This window comes from Neofelis nebulosa, chromosome 7, assembly GCF_028018385.1.
Source record: "Neofelis nebulosa isolate mNeoNeb1 chromosome 7, mNeoNeb1.pri, whole genome shotgun sequence".
Taxonomy (NCBI): domain Eukaryota; kingdom Metazoa; phylum Chordata; class Mammalia; order Carnivora; family Felidae; genus Neofelis; species Neofelis nebulosa.
The window spans coordinates 32,428,057-32,449,973 of NC_080788.1; the positions used below are offsets into that span (position 1 = coordinate 32,428,057).

At 51.1% G+C, this 21,917-nt stretch overlaps 1 protein-coding gene across 3 annotated transcripts in view; it reads left to right on the forward strand.

Moving 5' to 3' along the window:
* Positions 1-1,131: 1,131 nt before the first annotated feature.
* LOC131516269 (cholesterol side-chain cleavage enzyme, mitochondrial) overlaps positions 1,132-21,917 on the forward strand; it is a 28,109-nt gene continuing 7,323 nt past the window's right edge. Inside the window, exons 1-4 of one of the 3 annotated variants that reach the window (XM_058737068.1) lie at positions 1,132-1,262; positions 6,377-6,474; positions 6,610-7,161; positions 19,449-19,604. In XM_058737068.1, coding sequence (XP_058593051.1) covers positions 19,465-19,604 — 140 coding nt within the window. In that variant the 5' untranslated portion in view covers positions 1,132-1,262; positions 6,377-6,474; positions 6,610-7,161; positions 19,449-19,464. Of the gene's footprint in view, positions 1,263-6,376; positions 6,475-6,609; positions 7,162-15,582; positions 15,891-16,161; positions 16,383-19,448; positions 19,605-21,917 lie in introns of those variants that run through there. The other 2 variants (XM_058737066.1, XM_058737067.1) reach the window with 2 other exon arrangements.

Sequence of the window (21,917 nt, forward strand, 5' to 3'; positions counted from 1 at the left end):
AGGAAATCTGTCATTGAAGGAAACGTTATGATTGATTCTTGGATACAGTCAAACAACTAATTACTTCCCCTTCCTCCCAAGTAGAAGTCACTTGGAGTTGGTGTTTACATATTGGTTTGCTTGAAGCAGCACCCTGTTGTAGTGGAAAAGCTACAAGGGAGGGGGGGCGGGATTTTGCTTCTTGACATTGACGTTAATTGATCATTTTTAGTTTTTGCAGGTGTGATTACCTTTAACCCCAACACATTTCTGCAAACTTCCTCATTCGACTGTTGAAGCCAAACGTGATCACCCACACCCCCAGCGTGAGGATAACTTGTTCATTTCCTCAGATTCTGTCTCTTCCTCTTCCTCCTACAGTTGGGTGTGGAAACTGGGGAGCAGCAGAGACCATGTCTGTTTTGCTCACCGCTCTATCCCTGGTGCCCATGGCAGGGTCTGGCACATGGTCGATGTTCAGTTCCTGTCTGTGAAATGGGTAAGGCACTCATGGCAACCACGTGGCCTTGTTGCTCCCTGCCCCGCTTTCCTCCTATTGAAGGGGCCACCACACAAGGGTGGGGAGATCTTCTGAGGCATTACTGGGGGAGGGGAGGCCCTGTGCTGAGCGCTGATGGAATCTGGGAAGAGAATTTTTTAAAAGGAAAGATGAAAGTAAAGGGAGGGCTTGGCTGTTGGTGAGAGGGGGCGAGTGGGTTGGAGAAGGTCTGGACACCGACCTGGTTTGGCTGGTGGGAGGTTAGACCACGGGGAGGGGCAGCAAGAGTTCTGAACTCAGGCTGTCCCGGAGGCCCCCCAATAGGGGGAGTCTGAGTTATGGAGCTGCCAAGGCTACCCGAGGGAGCCTGGAACTTGGTCTCCCGCGGCACACCTGTGCCTGGGGACAACATGGCCAATGCTTACCCCGGATGCCGGATCAGCTCTGCAGCTCGGGTCCTGGCCTAAAAAAGGAACGCGCAACACCTGCGCCAGGTCTGTTGCCCTTCCCCACGCAGTCTTTATCCAGGTTTTTGTCTCTCAGCTCCGCCCTGGCCCCGCCCCTCACCCCCAGCCAATCGGAGAGCCCCAGCAACCCCCACGTCCAATGCGGAGCCTCTCGGCCCAAGCCCCGCCCCGCCTCCACCTGCAGCCGCGGCAGTGGACACTTTGCGATGCTGGGTCACCTGCGCTTGTTCGCGGTATCTTGGGCCTCTCCTCCGCTCTTGTGGGTGCTGGAAGGGATGGCGACCTGGGTGCCTGACGCAGAGCCAAGCGTGTACCCGGTCAGTGCCCGCTCTCGGGATCACCCTATCTGGGGGCGGCACCTTCTTCACGTGCGCCCTCCTCCCTGTCCGCTCTGGGACTATTTAGCCTTTACTGCTGAGGCAGACTTTGTAGCCCCAATAAGTCCACCCTGGGCTGGGGCTGGCTGTCCCGTCCCCTCGCTGGCCCCGCTGTAGGGTCCAGACTTAGCCCCTTTCTCTCGGTCCTCTGCCTCCCGAGCCCATCATCGTCGTAAACCCAGGCAGCTTGGGTGTCCCAGCCCAGCCCAAGGCCCTTGCCATGGGCTTTGGCTCCACCTAGTGGCACAAAGTGTAACTTCAGAGGCACTGACAGGCTGGGGCGAAGGTGGCGGCGGCTGGTATGCAGGGGATACCTGGACACGGCCCGGTGACAGCGGAGTGAGCCCGAAGTGGCCTTTCTCTGCCTCAGCCCACCCCCTCCCTCCGCTTCCGAGGGGAGGCCGGGGTGCTGCGGGAGGTTCTTGCCAAGCACAGATGCCCCTTCAGTCCCCTCTGCCCCCAGAAGGCTTTGGTGACCTAACAAGCAAGGACTCTCAGAGGAATTGGTGCCCATGCCCCCCATCTCTGGGCTGGCCCTGACACCTGGCTGCTGCTGCTGCTGTCCCAGGGCTCCCACAATCCTAAGAGATCCTGCTTCCGTTCCCCTGAGTACTGGCACTCAAACCAGCCCTCTTTCCACTTTTCTCCCTGCCTTCATGCCGGCTTCTTCTCAGCCATTTGCTCTCTGCCCTATCTCATCACCCTCTGTCTGTGCCACTGTGTCTACATTTCCCGCCCTCCTGGTGGTGCGCTGCCCTGGTGCCATGGAGAAGCTTCTCACAGCCCTCTGGCCCCTGCATCCACCTGTCTCTGTAGTCCCCAAATTCGTTCGCCTCCAGTACCCACCACCCTCAGGAGGGACAAAGTGCCTGTGCCACCCTCTGAGGCTGGCTTGTGTCAGCCTCTGTGCCCTCAGCAGCTCCAGCCGCTGGTGGCAGTAAAGAAGTCCTTTCTCACATGACAGGGCATGACGGGACATGACATTGCTTCCTGCCCTGCTCTTAATTGGCTCCGTTGTCTTCCTGATCTGGAGCTGGACCCTGCCTCCACAGTCCAGCCAAGGCGATGTTTGTCCTTAGGGCGTGTGTGTGTGTGTGTGTGTGTGTGCGCATGTGAAGGGTTGTATGCTTTGGGTGGAAGTTAGGGAAGACCCGCCGGCCCAGGTTACTTCAATGTTGCCCGTCAGAGGAACCCATGGTCCGAGCCTCCAAAGGGACCATTTGAATATTTGACAGGAAAAAAAAAAAAAAAAAAAAAAAGATTGGCTCTAAAATAAGAATACTGCAAAATTGAAATCAATAAATTCTTAATCAAATGTCCAACTGTAACATTATATCAACCTCATTAATTGTTAAATTTAGTATGCATAAAATTTTTATTACATTTGAAGGAATGTGTGGGCTGCGTTTTACGAGAATTCCCAATTGTAATTTAAATCAGTTACTCCTAGCCAAATGGTTTCAAGAGCAAAATTATAAATACCCTTTCAAAAATATTATAGCAGGTTTTTAATGTTTTAATATGTTTGCACTGATATAGGGCAGAGCTGTCAGAAACAGAAATGCCAGGGCTTGCAGAGGTCCTACAAACAGCTTTTTGTCTTAGGGTGAAGCAGGAGGCAGGCGTCAGTGAGGATGAGGGGGTGGGGGTGGTGATGGGGCACAGGAAAGTCTCAGGGGACAGGATGGAGACAGTGATGGTGACAGGGGGAGGGAGGTGTAGTGTCTTCTTTTACTTTTATTTTATTTTATTTTTTATGTCTTCTTTTACTTCTTCAGGAAGTGTTACTCAACCCCTTAAGTTGGGGTGCAGGGGCTCCTCTGGACTTGTGGGGTCATGGGGTCTTATAGGAGCAGGGAAGGGCCACACTGTCGCTGAGTGAAGATTAGGGTTCAGGCTTGAGCTCACCCACGGGGAGTCCATGTGCCCAGTCCTCAGCCCAAGAGGAATAAGTTCTTCTAGGAGGGTTGTGATGAGAGGCATCTGGGGCCAGCCCTCAGAGGTGCCTTTTGCAGGGACCCCCAAACTGGGAACCCTCCTTTGCTAAGGGCTCTGGGCCCTTGGCTTCCGGGTCCTGTCTTCCTCCCACCCCCACCCTACTTTACTGCCACCTCAAAATTCTGTCAAGTCAGTCTCATATTTTCCTTCATTTCATTCTCTCTGGTTAGAAGGACTAGCCCAGGATCCACCAAAAGTTCCCCAAGTGGGATCCCCTTTCCTTCAGGGCACAAACACTCAGTCTTTATAAACCCTGGTTATGTGATGGCCAGCCTGGGTGGGGAGGACAGATGTTGTCATTTCTTCCTGGGAAGATCTCATGACCCACAAATGGCCACATGACCCCTCCCAAGGCCAAAAAAAAAAAAGGGGGGGGGTGAGGAGAATAAAGAACAGTGAACAGCAAAAGGAATTTAGTGTTAACAATAATAAAGTTTTGAGTTGCATTTTGCTACTTAAATTTCTTTTTTTTAACGTTTATTTATTTTTGAGACAGAGAGAGACAGAGCATGAACGGGGGAGGGTCAGAGAGAGAGGGAGACACAGAATCTGAAACAGGCTCCAGGCTCTGAGCGGTCAGCACAGAGCCCAATGCGGGGCTCGAACTCACGGACCGCGAGATCATGACCTGAGCCGAAGTCGGACGCTTAACCGACTGAGCCACCCAGGCGCCCCATGCTACTTAAAATTAGATATGTCACAACCTTGTGGCCTGTCACTGGGCTGGTTTCTCTCCAAACTGTTTGGGTCCTGCCTACTCCCCACCTCAGAGCCTTTGTTTGGAGTGCGGGTTGTGGCATGAGAATGTAGAAGAAACTCCCTCCCTCTGAGAAGGGAGTGGGGAGGGTGCGGCTTGACCTCGGGGTGGCCTGATGCAGCCTGGAGCTGTGCATGAGTAAAGAAACAAGGAAAGAAGCATAGTGTTCATGTGTGGTGTTTATATCCTAACTGAAGCCACAAGACGGTGGGAGGGGGGTATTAAATTCAGTGACGTTAGCTTGGCTACTCCGAGAACCTACACAGTTTCTGAATGTGCTCTTCCAACACCTAGAAAGAAGCAGAAGTGAGTAGGCCATAAAAGCCCAGGAAGAGGCCCACGAGGTGGACCTGCTTCTGAATGTTTCATTATTTTAATCCTTGCAACAATCCCAAAAGCAGATATGATTCCCCATTTTAAAGATAAGAAAGTTAAGGCTCAAGTAGCTTCCTCAAGGCCACACTTGGATTGGAACCCACATTCATCCGGCTCCAAAGCCTTTGCCCGTTTCACGACGCACACGTGTATTACTAGGGCGTCTGGGTGGCTCAGTTGGTTTAGCATCCAACTCTTGATTTAGCCTGTGGCCAGGATGCATGAAAGGAGAGGCGAGAGACAGGAAGAGAGTTAGAGAGTGTATGAGCCCTGGAGTACTATTGGATCACCAGCTTTTTACCTTGACTTTTCAAATTTATGTCAATGAATTTTTATTTATTTGTGTATTTATTTTTGTTGAAGCCTGTTTGAGCTGGATTTTTGCCACTTGCTACTGCAAGAATTCTAGCTAATACTATTCTACAATTAAATGTGGTACGAACACGGAGCTCTTCCCTGCTGGAAAGGGAAAGGTGACTGGGGTAGTCACAGTCCTTGATGGCAAGTGACAGAAAGCCAGCTGGAGTTAGATGATTCAGACTGGGGGTTTACCAGAAGGCCAGAGGAGTAGCTGGGCCTCTAGGGCCCTGGGAACAGGAGCCAAGTCCCGGCTGTGACTAGTGTTCTCTGTGGTGCTATTCTCTGAGTTGCTGTGGCTCTGGCTTCGTCCTGCCTGTTGGCTTTTTCCCCTCTGGGTGGACAGAACATGGCCTTCTATCTCAGCATTTGGCCACTGTCGAAAGACTGATGCTGTTTCCTCACTTGAACTCACAGAATGTTCATGAATGGCCCGGTCTGGGTCAACTGATACTCAAGGAGAACTGTCATCTGTGACCAGAGGGGAGGGTTACTTGGGACTCACCTCTGTTTTGAGGGTCTTTTCCAGAGGAGGGGGGCTTCTCATGAGACGGGGAGCCCCCTTACAAAAGTGTCTTCCACAGGAGTGCGAGTATTGGTCAGCTAGTCTGTCTCAGACCCCGCGCTGGGGGCCATCTGGGGTTCCAGGAGCATTCTTGCTCCCTGCAGATTTTGCAGGGATTGAACGATAGACCCAGATGTCAGACAGGGTCAGGTTCTTGGCTTCACTCTTGGAGAAAGTGGGTAGAAGGACCAGGCTCCCTTCCTGTTCTTTCCTGACTTGGCCTAACTTACTGTGACCAAGACTGCTAGCTGGCCATGTTGTCACCAAAGGGAAAACTGCATTTCCCAGCCTCCCCGTAGCTAGGTGCACTCGTGCGGTCAGGTGCAGCCAATGAGATGTACTTGGACTTGTGTGGTACCTCGAGGCTCCCTTTCTGTGGGAGAGAATACGCTCCTATCTTGGGTAAGCCTGTACTTTGGATTTGCTGCTTATCCATCTGAATCTGATCCCAGTCGATATAATCACCATCTTGGTCACAGACAATATTCTAGATGGATCTAAATGTGTACTAGCTCCACTCTGAGGACTACAGGGAGGCTCCGGAATGCGGGAAGCAGGAGGGGGAGGAGGGGATGTGGGCTTTGTAAGCGCCGGCCAGCCCTCCCGAGAGAGCCAGGAAGGACTCTGGCTCCCGCTCACTGGTCCAACCTCACCCATCAGAGAAGTCGGGGGTGAGGTGGGTGCTGATTTTTCCATGAGCAGATGAGGGGCCTGAGCATTTGCCAAGGGCCCCAGAGCTGGTAGGGGGTAGGTATGAAACTTGACCACATATTTGGCAGACTCTTAAAATTGTTGACGCTTTTCCCGCTACTTGTGGGTGTTTGTCTGAGTCGGAGGTCGAAGGCGTAGGGAGGCATGTGCAGAGCGACCTGGTGTAGTGCGGAGGGTGTGAGACCCATGCAAACCTGAATGCACGAACCTGTCTCATTTCTGGGGCCCGATTAGTGTGTCTTCCGGGCTTTGGTTTGAGCTCAAAAATCTGACATTTAAGCATTCTCATAGGGAAGCAAAATGAGAAAATGCCGTCTGTGTGACTGTCCCAGAGTTTCTCCTGAACCGAGTCTCCTCATCAGCCTCCTCCTGGGCTAGTTGTCACTTAGGTAAGAGCCCGCCGGCCCCTCTGCTCAGGGCAGCCTCGTGAGTGGGTGGGCAATATCCTGGGTCCCTTCTAGGCCGTGGGCGTGCTTGCCCTTGTGGACCCTATGACTCTGTACTGTCTTCTCCGTTTCTACAAGGCCATCAGGAGCTATTCGATTCCAAACAGCAGAAACCCCAACTCAAACCGGCTGAAAGTATAAGAGGACTCATCAGCTTACGTCCTGGAAAGTCTCAAAGTAGGTCTGGCTTCTCGACACCTTTCTATGAAACCCCCCGTTGTAATTCCAGGATGGTTGCCAAACATCTCCGGGGCTGCAGGCTTCCTCTGTGCAGATTCAAATATGCCCACGAGTGCCCTGACACTTCCTTTAAAAGGTGGAGCCAAGTTCCCTTCTCCTTGAGTGCTCTTCCAACACCTAGAAAAAAGCAGAAGTGAGTAGGCCCTAAAAGCCCAGGAAGAGGCCCACGAGGTGGACAACGGAGGCCTCTGACCAACAGCCAGGGAGAACCGTGCCCCCTGCCAGTGGCCACTGAAAGGTCTGGAAGCAGGGCCACTTTAATCCAATGAGCTTGGCAGTTGGTCCTCAGCCCCGGCCGGACCTCAGGTGACAGCAGCCCCTCGTGAGAGACCCTGAGCTGCAGCCACCCAGCAGAAGCTACTCCTGGATCCCCGGCCCATGGAAACTGAGGTAACAAACATTTGTTGTTTTAAGCCACAGTTTTGGAACAGTTGGTTAAGCAGCAATAGACAACATATTCAGCTTGTCCAGGGAAGACGATGTGCTTCTAGAAGTTTGTTCAGGAAAGAGAAGAAGCTTCTGTCTCAGAAGCCTCCAGCAAAACCTTCCTCATAGAGGAATGTGGGGGCCACTCAAAGTACTTGGCTCTAAGTCAGGAATTCGTGAATTTTACCTTGGTTCTGCAATTCTGTGAAGGAAAACAAGTTGATTGCTTTTCTTTTCTGTTCTGTTCTTTTTTTTTTTTTTTTTGTGGAAGCTCATTGCCCCAGTGCTGCCTGTGAGACATGACCTTCCCCGACTGATGTCATTCCAGGCTCAAGGTCATCAGTGAGGCAAAACAGCTCCCTCTAAACTCTCTTTATCAGAAAGTTCATGCCTGGATGGGGCAGTGGTCCCTCCTCCTGGGAGAGCAGTAACCACTCTTGATAAGTGCAAATATATATGTATATACACATGTGTGTGTGTGTGCGTGTAGATATATGTATTTTATTTATTTATTTATTTATTTATTTATTTATTTATTTTGCTAAAAAACTGCTCTAAGTTGTTTTTTTTTTAAGTTTTTATTTATTTATTTATTTAAAAAAATTTTTTTTTCAACGTTTTTTATTTTTATTTTTGGGACAGAGAGAGACAGAGCATGAACGGGGGAGGGGCAGAGAGAGAGGGAGACACAGAATCGGAAACAGGCTCCAGGCTCCGAGCCATCAGCCCAGAGCCTGACGCGGGGCTCGAACTCACGGACCGCGAGATCGTGACCTGGCTGAAGTCGGACGCTTAACCGACTGCGCCACCCAGGCGCCCCAGTTTTTATTTATTTTTGAGACAGAGACAGAGCATGAGTGGGGGAGAGGCAGAGAGAGAGGGAGACACAGAATCCAAAGCAGGCTCCAGGCTCTGAGCTGTCAGCACAGAGCCCAATACGGGGCTCGAACTCACAAACCAAACCATGAGGTCATGACCTGAGTGGAAGTCGGACGCCCAGTCGACTGAGCCACCCAGGCGCCCCTACTGCTCTAAGTTTGTTGAAAATGGTCCAACACTATGTGAATCCTGGGTCAAGTGACTGTATAGGGACAACATTCACTGTCATGGGTGATCTATGGGCTGCCAAACGTAACAGAAGGGGTCAGGAGGACAACAGTTTGCGTGTGTGTGGTAACAGCTTTATTGAGATATAATTCACATACCACACAATTCATCCACTTAAAAGGCACAACCCAGCATTTTTTAGTATATTTGCAGAGTTATACAACAACCACCATAATCAATTCTAGAACATTTTCATGTTCATCACCCCAAAAAGAAACTTCATACCTTGTAGATATTATCCCCTCTACTTTCTGTCTCTTGTTGGTGTGTTTTAAATATATCTTTCGTTTGCCAGCAAATAAGATTCTGAAAAAAATGGAGAGAAGTTATATTGTCCAATGTAAAATATAAGATATAGCGTAGATTGTTGTCATGAAATGTTCTCCATGGCATGTGTGTGCTTTCTGACATATACATTTTTATCCAATGGGCTGTAGTTTTGTTGAAAGTCTATTATGATTGATCTTTGTCATCTGGGAAGGTGTTGGGTGCAGGGTGGGGATATGTGGGGGGTGCTGGCCTTGGCTGGGATAGACCTTGTGGTGTGGTATAGTGGTAGGGGTTGTCAAGGCAGTCCAGAGAGCTTGTGTGGGGACAGGGAGAAGTTGACATTCCGGGTTGGGTGGTGACCTGATTTGCCAAGATCTTGGAGTGAGTCCAGAGTGGCCTGACCACAGACCTCACTCAAGCGACCCAGGGCTCCTTCTGAGTCAGCCATGTTGAATCTTGGCTCCAGATCAGGGCCAGCTGAGGAGGAATGACGAGGATTGGGGTTCAAGGTGAAATTCTTTTGTTTTGAGTTTCTTCAAGGCCTAGTGCATGAAGGCCTTCTCAAACCTCCTCTTCCTCTCCAGACTTCCCATCTGTCATCAGCCAGGTGCCTACTCTGTGAAAGTCTGCAGTGATCGCTGAGTTAGCCTCACACAGGCTGGGGGTAGGAACCAGCCATGCCTCTCCAAATGGCCACTCTTGATTTGGGTCCCTGTAGCTTTGAGGTTGGGTGGGTGGGCTCAAGGCCTGGCTTCAGGCCTGCCTCTGTTTCTGCTTTGTTCTAGTGACTCAGGGCAGGTCTCTGCCCCTCTCTGGATCTCGGTATTCTTCTCTCTATAAGGGGAGACCAAAGAAATGATACCTAAGGGCCTTTCTCACAGGTCTCAGCCTGTTCAGTTTAGGGGCACTGGTCACTGGTCTACAGGCACAGAGTGACACAGAGTCACAGAGTGCTTATCATTTGCCTTCATTTGGTTCCCTTAGGCCTTCTCAGCAGCATGGCAAGGGGACTGAGAGTCCAGGTCTGGGAGAAGGACCCCCTGGGATTTTTTTTAAAGTAGGCTCCACACCCAATGTGGGGCTTGAACTCACAACCTTGAGGTCACGGAGCCAAGGGACCAGTCTCCCCAAGGGAGTCCCTCCCCAAGGACTGAGCTCCCCACGGGACCACCTGGGTTTTGATCTCAGCTGTGCCTCTGGTTAGTGTTGTAACTTCAGGCAGATACCCATCCTGTCTATGCTTTGGTTTCCTCATCTCTAACACAGGGAAACTATTAGGACCTACCTCGTGGTGAGATGACGAATAAGCGGAATAATGCACGTAAGGTACTCTGCACACAGGAAATGTCCAGTATGTTCTAGGACACGCACGTGGAAAGTTATGGGGCTTGCCCAGGGGTAGAAATGGAAAACCAGGATCTTCTCAATGTTCCCAAATCCAGATGCTTGTGAGGCAGGGGGCCTGGGAGCACACCTCTCTACTTCTGTTGGGCACTGGTCTCGTTTGTTTCCCCTTGGCAGTGTGTTGACAGGGGCCGTGGGAGATTCTGGAGCCGTGGGCCAGGGTACTGGGATGTGAGGGATGTGGGTGGCCTGGGGAGTGAGCTGTAGGTAGTTGGACAAGGCCATGTCCTGCTCACGGGGGGCCAAGTTCTTCACTCTTATAGGAGTGCAGTGTGGTGAGACATGGTGCCTAGGGCGTCACTTTCCTTCTCGCAACTGTCTCTCCCCACTGTCGTCCCGAGCCCTGCTCATCATTGCCAGGCATAGTGTGGAACTTTCTGTGGGGCCCATTTCCCTCCTGTCCCCACTGGCCTTGCCCCACTCCCTCAGTCCCCTCCACCCAGGCTCTGGGCCTGCTCCCCGCTCTCCTGGCCCTATCTCCTACCTGGGCTCTCTTCCCTCTGCTGCTCGCCACCTGAGCAGGTTCCCCTTAGTTGGCCCAGGCACCCTGAGATCAGCTGAGGAGGGTGCTGCCCCATCCAGGCCCTGTCCAGGTGCCCTTTCCCCATGGACGCGCTCCTCCAGGGGGAGGTCCACACCCAGGAGTCATGGAGCGCAAGGCCTGTGGGCAGGGTTCCGAAGACAGTGTCCCCCGACTTCCAGTTGGACCCTATCGGGGGTCCAACTCATTGGACAGAGGTGGACCCTCAGAGATGCATCCGTGTCTCAGGGTAGCCAGTCAGTAAGAGGTGGCGTCCTAGTCCGGGCCGGTTTCATTCCGAGCTGCGATCTAACTCCCTCTGTTCCATGCGTCATTTGTTCTCTAGAATGATCCTTCGACGGCTGCCTTGGAGAGTGCACGATGGACAAGAGCCCAGCAGACTGTGGATGGTGCCCTCAGCTGGCCTCAGTAAGGCAGTTCGGGGTACAGGACACAGACGGCACAAAAACTGACAGGAATGAGAAGTGCCAGCTCTGGCTGAGCCTATCCGCTCTCCCCTGGAGATGTGGCCCTCTCCTGCCTCTTGCCAGCCTTCTGTACATGCTCCTTCTTTGTCCTCTTCCTGGGGTTCTCATCTTCTCCCACTCCCACCCTTGGGGGCCCCTGAACTTCATCCTTCTCCTCGGAGGCTGGAAGCCTCCCTGCGGCCTCGATTTCGTGCTGCTCCCCTGGACTGTACCCTCCATAAGGACAGCGCCCGTGTGTCCCTCCCCTCTGTGTCGTCACCTAGCCCAGTGCCTGGAATAGAGGAGTGGAACGCTACAGGTGTGGGAACAAATCAATACACCTGTCCCTACCACGGTCTGGTCCCACCCGACCACCCAAGTTGACCTCGAACCTTAGAGTTTTGAACTTAAAAGAGTAAGGCACAGATAAGCCCAATCACAGCGTGTGATGTGGCTTTTCTTTTTTTTTCCAACTTTTTTTTTTTTTTTTTTAATTTATTTTTGGGACAGAGAGAGACAGAGCATGAACGGGGGAGGGGCAGAGAGAGAGGGAGGCACAGAATCGGAAACAGGCTCCAGGCTCCGAGCCATCAGCCCAGAGCCTGACGCGGGGCTCGAACTCACGGACCGCGAGATCGTGACCTGGCTGAAGTCGGACGCTTAACCGACTGCGCCACCCAGGCGCCCCATGATGTGGCTTTTCTAAGAGATAGTTCAGGAGCATTGAATAATACATGGAAAGTACGAATGCCAGTTTTGGTGCAAATGCAGTAGGACACGAAACTGTGCAAACCCGATGACCATAGCTATATGCACAGACCCCCCTGAAGGGCTTCTGGGTCAGTGTGGTGAGGTTTGCTCTCTGGCGACATCAGCCATGGCGAGGCACGTGAGAGGTTCCATACCGAAAACGTGGAAGATTGTTCCTCAGGGCAACTGACCAGCCTAAGTGAAGAGTCATGTAGCCGCTGACTTTGGAGATCTGTCAGAGTCCTTCCTGATGAGCCTGCCACAGCGGGACGAGTGCCACTAACGTGCTCCAAACTCGCCAGCCTTCTGGGTTCTGCAGGACTTCTAGCAGACTGCCCCAAATTGGTAGGCATTTCAGGAAACTTCTAACATGAAAGACAGGGTCCAAAACAAACAGAAAAAGGAACCCAGAGGAAACAGGGACAATACAGAGAGCAAAAGAAAACAAAAACACCCAAACAAACAAAAACCCCAAACAACTAAACAACAACTGTATGATTAATATCTTTAGAGAGTTTTGAGGATCTGTTATGTCCATATTGTGTCCATAATCCAGTGGAGGGGTTGGAAGCGAGAGCAGGGAATCTCTCATTAGGTGGGATGAGAAGACATGGAAGAGAAAAGAAAAAATCAGCAGCAGGTAAATCCAGGAAGTTCCTATATGATGAACGGGAGTTCCAGAAATAGAGAAGGGAGGAAATGGAGGGGGAAATTCTTAAACCATACAAGAACGTGTCCAGAAATTTGAGGATGCGAGTCTCCAGATTAGGAGGGCTTACCAAGTACCCAGCCCGGACCCGATGAGTTTGACTGTGTTGAGAAGAGAGTTCCATTCCCCTCTGGGAAATGGCATCAAAAGTTACGAGGGCCGGAGCAGAGGACTGCTATTTTCCCCTATAAGCTTTGTAGTAACATGATGGTCAGTTGCAGATGTTAGCCTAGTGAGGCTGCCGTCCTCAGTTATTCAAGCACGAATGTAGGTGCTGCTGTGAAGGCAGTTTGTAGATGTGATTCAGATCCATAATCGGTTGACTTTAAGTAAAGAAGATCACCCTAGACAATCTGGGTGGACCTGGTTCAACCAGTTGAAGGGCCTTAAGAGCTGAGATGGAAGGGGAAGAAATTCCACCCGTGGGCTGCAGCTTCCGCTGGTGCAGAGTCCCGCCTGCGCTTCTAACGGCACCACCTGCGGATTTCAGACTTGCCCAGCCAGCCCCACGTTGCATAAACCAATCCCTTACGTGCCTCCTACTAGTTCTGATTCTCTGGTTGAACCTGTAACAGACTTTTAGCAATATCCTTGTATATTATTGTATCATTCAGAGTTCCTAGTTATCAAGAACAGAATTCACTCCGGCTAATATTTCCTAGGGGAGAGTTTATCAAGAGATACTACATAGTTCACAGACTCTCGGGGAGGGTGGAGAATCGGGTGTCAGGAACGTCACCCGAATCCCATCCCAGAGCTGCCTCGGTGGCCACCCCCTGACCCGCACGGGTCTCCCGTGCTGCAGCTGGCCCTGGCTGAGGGTCTCTGCCATCACGTGCCATAGCGGGTTTCACGTGGCCCTCCCCTCTTCGTGTCACTACCTGCTCAACCAAAATTTCATGAGGGGACTCCTGACTGGGGAGCCCCAGCTATCTGCCTGCATCCCAGGCAGGGTGCCCTGCATTCCAGGGATGCTGGAAAAGTGAGTTTCCGGTTTCTGCCTTGCGTGTGGAGTCCTTAGTTGGAGAATCTCCAAAAAAACCCAATCTGTGAGCATTTGTGCCTGGGCAGCCCCACCCTGGATACCCAGCAGGTTTTGATAAAAGCCAGGACCACATTCAGCAGCCCCGACTACAGTGAGAGTCTGCCGGCTGCCACCAGAGCCAGCCGGATAGATGTTTGGGTGTGGCGATGCTGTCACCACTGCTGGGACCCGCTGAGGGAACTGCGGCCTCTTCCCTGCCAGGTGGCAGTGCCCCGCACAGTTTCTGGGGGGCCCAGGCTTCCAGTACTCCTCCCCATTCTCGGTGTGGGGTCAGGGTGACCCATGCTGTGCCCCAGTGACTATGCACTGTCCCTTGACCCAGGGACTTCCTTCTCCCTCCACCTTAGGAGCAGGGAGCAGCACCTAGCTTGAGTCAGGTTTAACTCCTACTTAGTGAGGCTGTGTCCTCTTTGTAAAGGCCTGTTGTTTTTTATAGGAAAAAGAATCTGTTAGAAAAAGACGACTTTTTTTTTTTTTCCTTTACATTATTATCACGGTAACTTATATTCCCTAAAACGCAAATATCACAAATTCATGGCTCAGGTGAATTTTCACACATGTGAACACACAGATCAGGACAGAGAACATTTCTAGCACCCCAGGAAGTTCTCTCATGCCTTCTCCCAGTCATTACTCCACAAGAGAACCACTTCTAACACCACACGTTCATTTAGCCGATTCTTGTGCTTGACTCGAGTGGAGTCCGACAGCATGGAGTCTTCTGGGTCCGGCTTTTTTCACTCAACATTAAAGACTCAGGAGATTTTAATTTTTCTTGTTTCTCCTTTTCCTCAGTGTTCTACAAGGAACAAACACAACTGTAACTTAGTTTATTTTTTTATTTTAGAAACATTTTTAAATGTTTTTATTTATTTTTGAGAGAGAGAGAGAGAGCGTGAGAGACAGAGACAAAGCACAAGTGGGGGAGGGGCAGAGACAGGGAGACAGAATCAGAAGCAGGCTCCAGGCCCTGAGCTGTCAGCACAGAGCCTGACTCAGGCCTTGAACTCGTGAATTGTGAGATCATGACCTGTACCGAAGTTGGATGCTTAACTGACTGAGCCACCCAGGCGCCCCTAGTTTATTTATTTATTAAAAAAAATTTTTTTTTATATATGTATTTTTGAGAGATAGACAGAGTGTGAGCAGGGGAGGAGCAGAGAGAGAGGGAGACACAGAATCCGAAGCAGGCTCCAGGCTCTGAACTGTCAGCACAGAGCCTGACGCTGGGCTTGAACTCACGATCTGTGAGATCATGACCTGAGCCGAAGTTGGATGCTCAAACAACTGAGCTCCCGGGAGCCCCGCTCCTAGTTTATTTTTTATAGATAGTATCTTTAAAAATAAATGATAAGTCCTGGGGCCCCTGGGTGGCTCAGTTGGTTGAGCGACCCACTCTTGATTTCAGCTCAGGTCATGATCTCACGGTTCGTGGGTTCGAGGCCCACTCTGTGCTGACAACGCAGAGCCTGCTTGGGTTCTCTCTCCCTCTCTCTCTCTGCCCCTCGCCTGCTTACGCTCTCTCTCTCCCCCAAATAAATAAACATTAAAAAAATAATGATAACAACACCTGCCATTTTCAGAAAATATAGATTTTTTTTTCCAAGCAGAAAAAGTAGAATTTTAAAAATCAGCGAACTATACATAAAACAGTTTATAATTACCTCTCTTTCTCTCTCTCTCTCTCTCTCTCTCTCTCTCTCTCAATCAGCAATGGGGCCGCAACTAAGATGCAGGCTGCCCCAAAGCTGCAGGGTGGCTCTGACCTCCTCCTCCTGGGCCCCAGGTTGTCCGTGTATGCTGAGGGATGTCTGCCAGTGGCTGGGTCCCTACAGCAGGGCTCAGCCGGAGGCCCCAACACCCCAGCAGAGGAAAGGCACAAACCTGTACCGTTTCAGGGATCTGCTGGAGCTGTAGTGAGGACAGAGGCAGAGGGGTCTTCCTGTGCTTCGGGAAGCCTTTCTGGCTGCAGAAATCCCAGACTGAGTCTCCCAAGTCTCCCAAGTCACCCCAAATCTGGGAGGGGCTGTGTGTGGGCTGGAGCCAACAGGCCAAGGAGGGAGGCTGATGGCTTTGTCAGCTCGTTTAGCCTTGACTTGCTGCTTATAAGCTGGGCCGCAGGGGCCCAGGGCCAGAGTCACCCTGGGACAGCATGCTGGCCAAGGGGTTCCCTCTTCGCTCAGTCCTGGTCAAAGGCTGCCAGCCCCTCCTGAACACCGCACGGGAGGGTCCAGGGCATCCCAGGGTGCCCACTGGGGAGGGGGCTGGGATCTCCACTCAGATTCCCCGCCCCTTCAGCGAGATCCCCGCCCCGGGAAACAACGGCTGGCTAAACTTGTACAATTTCTGGAGGGAGATGGGCTCACAGAAAATCCACTATCACCAACTCCAGAACTTCCAGAAGTATGGCCCCATTTACAGGTAAGCCTGGCAGATTGTGGGGCTCATGGGATAGGGTAGAGGGCTGCCCATCCTAGATATAACAGGGCTCCGTTAGGAAAAACTGTTCAAGAGAGAGGTCTCAAACATAAAGCCATTAACATGAACTTAAAGTCAAGAAATTTAGGATGATAAATCTGCTTATAGGCTCGAAAAAACAGCCAGCAACTCAAGGTTATGTGAAACAGGAAATACCAGACATCGCACCGCTGGTTTAGGCCGGTGGGGGGGGGGGGGTCCCCTCCCCCAAAAGTCCTGCCCTCCATTCCAGGCTCTGGTCTACTTCTGACTTGTTTGTTCCTTGACTGGGGTTGGTGGCAGGAGAAGGGAGAAGGCTTCCCAGACAATGGGTTCAGTTCCCAGCCCTGAGGCCCCAGGTCCTACGCTCTTTGAAATTGACTGGGGGGAGGTGATCAGGGCCTAAGCCCTGTTAACTGCCTCCCTGCCTCCGCCGTCCTTAAGACAGCTTGGAAGGTAAGTTTGTCATCCCACTGTGGGAGGAAACTGAAGCTGGAGAGGTAAGGATTCTTGCCCTGGTCTCCTGCTGGGGTGCTGGCCTCACCCCTCAGCCCTGCGCAGCTCTGGAGCAGCTGATTTTGTCCCTTCCCCTCTGCTGGACCACAGCTCCTTTCCCCCAGGCATCTGCCTTGATTTCTGCCTCAAAGAAGGGGACTTTGGTCTTTTAGCCTCTGAATGTGCTTCCCCACCCCCCTTCCCCTATTCTGAGGGACGGGGTCTGCGGGCTGCCCTTGGTGGGAGGCCTCACTTGTTCTGATTTAGCTATGCACCTTCCAGGTACACCTGGGCTCTGTTCTGAGCAGATACTTAAGAGACTGGAGGTGGTGGAGGTGCGGGTTGGGGGCAGGGAGGGGACTCCGGGAGGGACAGTGCATTTTCCTTTAAGTGAAAGGGTCAGGATGGGGAAAGGGCATTGATAGGATATGTTGGCTGTCTTGAAGCGGGGGTCAGGACGGGAGGGCAGGCAGGGCAGGCATGTTTGTGGAGGGGTGCAGCTGCTCATTGGTCAGGGTCCCCCCACCCCCACCCCCCCAACGCATTGCCCAGCGTGGAGAAGATGGCTCCTTCCTTCGGGTAGATCTTTCCATATTTCCATATTCCCTGCTTCCTGCTCCCTTGGCTCCTCCTCCTTCCCTGCTGCTTCTCCCTCAGGTAGGAACGGTAGGAACCTAGGAACTCGTATTTTATCAAGCCCTTCTGTTTTCTGAGTCACTATCATCTGAGCCTCTCGACGCATCCTTGTATTTGATGTTACTATTCACATTTTACAGATGGAAAAACTGAGCCAGGAAGGAGAAGGTCATTCCTGCGTCTTGCCAAGGTCACACAGCTTGTCAGGGCAAAGCTAGGGCTATCTTTGGAACCCCAACTGTCTGACTTCTAGTTCAGTGTCACTATGTTCTAACTTATGGCCCAGAAATGATACATTTGTGAATAAATGAGAATAAACAATTCAGAGAATATAGACAAGCACAATGGAAAATTGCAATCAGGCACAATCTCAATTTTGATAATATGTATATTTTTTATTTGAGAGAGAGAGAGTGCACGATGTAGGGGGAGAGAGGCAGAGAGAGTAGAGAGAATCTCAAGCAGGTTCTGCATTCAGAGGGCCCAAAGATGCAGGGCTCGATCCCACAACTTGGATCATGACCCAAGTGGAAGTCAAGAGTCGGACGCTCAACCTACTGAGCCACCCAGGCGCCTCTCAATTTTGATAATATTTATGTAACATTAAGAATGTGAATATATTATGTATGCTGTTTGTTGGGGTCCCACAACGACATATGGAGGGCTTCTTTCCTCTTTTCTCTCTTTAATATAATTTTAAAAGGCAGCACGGTAGTCCGTAGTGTGGATAAGCCTTATGATGGTAGCCAGTTCTTTAAAGTGGACATCCAGCCCTCTCTGGGATTTTTTGCTATTAGACACGAGGCTTATCCATCAGGCATCATTGTCACGCTTCAGATCACTGCCTCGGGCTAGATTCCCAGAGTTGGAATTGATAACAATGGCAGTTCAAGGATTTTGCTGAGCTGGGTGGGGGGATGGGGCTAGTGATGTGAGGTCGCTTGGTAGCTGGAAAAACACGGAGGGGATTTTCTGGGAGGCCACCGACAAAGCCCAAGGGGACCTGGGAAGGTAGGCTGGGGTGCAATGGGTCAGTGGTTAATGAGGGACCGCACCCTCTCCCCTCTTCCTCTTTCTCCCCCTCCTCCCCCCTCCCCCCATCTCTTTGAGGAAGGGGGAGGGGAGAGAACTTGGCTTGGACCTGTGTGTTTTTATATGTTGTCTTATAGGGCATCTTGAATTAAGTTTCTTAGGCAAAAGCAGATGCAAGTAAGAAGTGGACTTTTCTGCTGTTTCCCCACAGTTGTGGTTTATGTTTTTCAATTTTTTATTTAAATGTTAGTCAGCACGCAGTGCAATATTGGTTTCAGGAGTAGACTTGAGGGGTTCATCACGTGCTCATCCCAAGTGCCCCCCCTTAATGCCCATCACCCATCTAGCCGGTGCCTCTCCCACCATCAACCCTCAGTTTGTTCTCTATCTTTAAGAGTCTTTTGTGGTGGTGTTTTATTTATTTATTTTTTCAATTTTTTTTTAACGTTTATTTATTTTTGAGACAGAGAGACAGAGCATGAACGGGGGAGGGTCAGAGAGAGAGGGAGACACAGAATCTGAAACAGGCTCCAGGCTCTGAGCGGTCAGCACAGAGCCCGACGCGGGGCTCGAACTCACGGACCGTGAGATCATGACCTGAGCCGAAGTCGGACGCTTAACCGACTGAGCCACCCAGGCGCCCCTGTGGTGGTGTTTTAATAGAGACTGTAAAGTGCTTTGTGACAGGTATCTATGCCCGAGGCCTGATATTTTACCAGGGTTTTGTTTGTATAGAGACAAAGTGCTTTGTTGGAGTCTGAGGAGAGGCAGGGTGGCTACTCCCAGAATTGCAATCCTAGAGCCTAGAAGGGACTGGCTGGCCGGGCCTATGGACTACCTAGAAAGCTACACCGAGTCCCTCCAGTGGTGACAGGACCACGCTGTTTCTGAGCTCTGTGGTGGGTGCGAGGCGGGGAGGGTGCTGAGGCTTTGGATGCCCAGGAAGAAGGGCGTGGGAGCGAGGACCTGATGGTCCACGGTAGACCCTGGGTGGGGGCAGGCTCGTCCTGGGGCCAGGCAGCAGCTACCGTGATGGCAAGAGGAACATAAAGCTGTCACTTATCCAATGCCTGACTGGAGTCACTTCCATAGACTGTATCATCTTGTCCGTCAGCAACCCTGTGAGACAGGTACTGTATCTCCATTTTATAAAGAAGGAAATGGGCTCAGAAGGGGTGAGTGCCTTGCCTCGGGTCACACAGCAAGGAGTGCTGTGGGATCGGGGTCCACTCCCAGGACTGTTTGCTCTGCAGTCTTGGCCACGAGGCGGTTATATGTGAGCTGGGCCCCATCCTGATTGCCCCGAGTCTGCATGGCTCTCCGGGAACCCACCCTAGCTCGTCCCCTCTGTTCCCCCAGGGAGAAGCTGGGCAGCATGGAGTCGGTTTATATCATCGACCCTGAAGATGTGGCCCTTCTCTTTAAGTTCGAGGGTCCCACTCCAGAACGATTTTCCATCCCACCGTGGGTGGCCTATCACCAGCATTGCCAGAGACCCCTCGGCGTCCTGTTGAAGTGAGTCCTGGGCCATCTCCGGGGAGCTGGTGGGAGATGATGGGCAGCTGTGGCATGGGGCCTCTGGGCAAATCCCTGGCATCTTCCTGTCACCATAAAGCCGCTGATGGTGAACTGCTCTGCCAGCCTTCAGGGAAGTGCTCAGGCTGAAGATTGTAATGAGTAAATAAAGATCTAGAACAGTTCTCATTTATTGGTTCACGCTTTAAGACCCATCTTTTTGAGCACGTGCTGTGTGCCGGGCTCTGGGGTACAGTGACAAGGAGGGCAGGGCCCCGCCACCGTGAGTCTAAAGGGGCAGTGAGAATCGCAGACAAGTCGGTGTATGTAAGTGTAACAGACACAGTTGTCCACCAAATCGCTCATCAAACGTTGACATGTGACCATGTCAAGTGTTGCTGAGGATACAGAGAGATGAGAGTTCTCGTGGCTTGCTCGCGGGAGTGAAAGCTGGTGCTGCCACTTTGGAAAATGGTTGGGCATCGCCTCCTGTGGCTGAGTGTTCACACGCCTACAAGACAGCAGGTCTGCGCTCAGGAATAGACGCCAAAGCACGGGTCCCCAGGAGACGTGAGCTAGAGTGTTTGAGCAGGGCTGTTCATAACGGCAAAGCCCAGGAAACCACCTAAATGCCCGACAGGAGCGAGAATGAGTGAGTGGTGGCACACGCCAGTCAAAGTGAATGGACTCAGTGGCCCGCAACCATCCAGATGATACTTAGAAGTGTAAAACTGAGGAAAAAGCAAGTCATGACAGTTCTTTAAAAAAGTTAAAAACAGGGGCACTCGAGTGGCTTAGTCGGCTAAGCACCGACTTTGGCTCAGGTCAAGATCTCGCGGTCCGTGAGTTCGAGCCCCACCTCGGGCTCTGTGCTGACAGCTTAGAGCCTGGAGCCCGCTTCAGATGCTGTGTCTCCCTCTCTCTCTGCCCCTCCCCAGCTTGTACTCTGTCTGTCTGTCTCTCTCTCTCTCTTAAAAATAAATATTAAAAAATTTTTTTAAAAAGCTGAAAACAAGAATACATTTATTATTATTATTATTATTAACATTTATTTATTTTTGAGAGACAGAGACAGAGCGTGAGCAGGGGAGGGGCAGAGAAAGGGAGACACAGAATCCGAAGCAGGCTGCAGGCTCTGAGCTGTCAGCACAGAGTCCGACGTGGGGCTCGAACCCATGAACTGTGAGATCGTGACCTGAGCTGAAGTCCAATGCTCCACTGACTGAGCCACCCAGGCACCGCCCCTTTTTTAAATTTATTTTTTTATTTTTTAATTTACATCCAAGTTAGTTAGCATATAGTGCAATAATGGTTTCAGGAGTAGATTCCAGTGATTCATCCCCTATGTATGACACCCAGTGCTCATCCCAGCAAGTGTCTTCCTTAACGCCCCTTACCCATTTTAGCCCATCCCCCTCCCCACAACCCCTTAGCAACCCTTAGTTTGTTCTCTGTATTTAAGAGCCTCTTATGTTTTGTCTCCCTCCTTGTTTTTATATTATTTTTGCTTCCTTTCCCTTATGTTCATCTCTTTTGTAGCTTAGATTCCTCATATGAGTGAGGTCATATGATATCTGTCTTTTCTCTAATTTCGCTTAACCTAATACCTACTAGTTCCATCCACATAGTTGCAAATGGCAAGATTTCATTCTTTTTGATTGCTGAGTAATACTCCATTGTATATATATACCACATCTTTATCCATTCATCAAGTATACATTTTTAGAATAATTATAGATCAAACTATATACAAAAACAAGCAGAGGAGTCAGGGTGATCCCCTTGGCCAGGGAGGCAGGAAGTGGGAGGACCAGGTCGGCCTATGTAAGTTACTGTCAAGTTCCTAGTTTTCGTGTTGCCTGGTGAGTTTGTAATAATATCCTTATAAACAAGCGAAGCCCTCAAACTACAAAAAGGGCTTTGTGTGGATCTCTTTCCAAGTATGGGCCGTAAGCTGAGGTCTATCATTAACCCAATTCAGGGCACCTGAGATCCCCCACCAATGGCGCTGGTGGGACATATCGGGGGTGCAGAGGAGGGGAGATTGGCCAGTTGTGTCTGTGCAGGGGCCAGAAAAGGTGAAGTCGAGGGGCACTTGAATGGCAGGAGGTGAGCATCAGCCAAGAGGAAAGGCATGTGTGGCTCTGAGGCAAACACTAGAGGACTTGAAAGTTACTTTGAGGTTCTAAGAATAGGAGTTCTTGGCCACAGCAGCAGCGGGGTAGAGGTGGTGGGGGGAGGTCGGGGTTTTGTTCTCCCCCACCCTCTTTCTTCCTGCCTCCATGCCAGGCAGAAGCTGGGAGATGGGAGGCC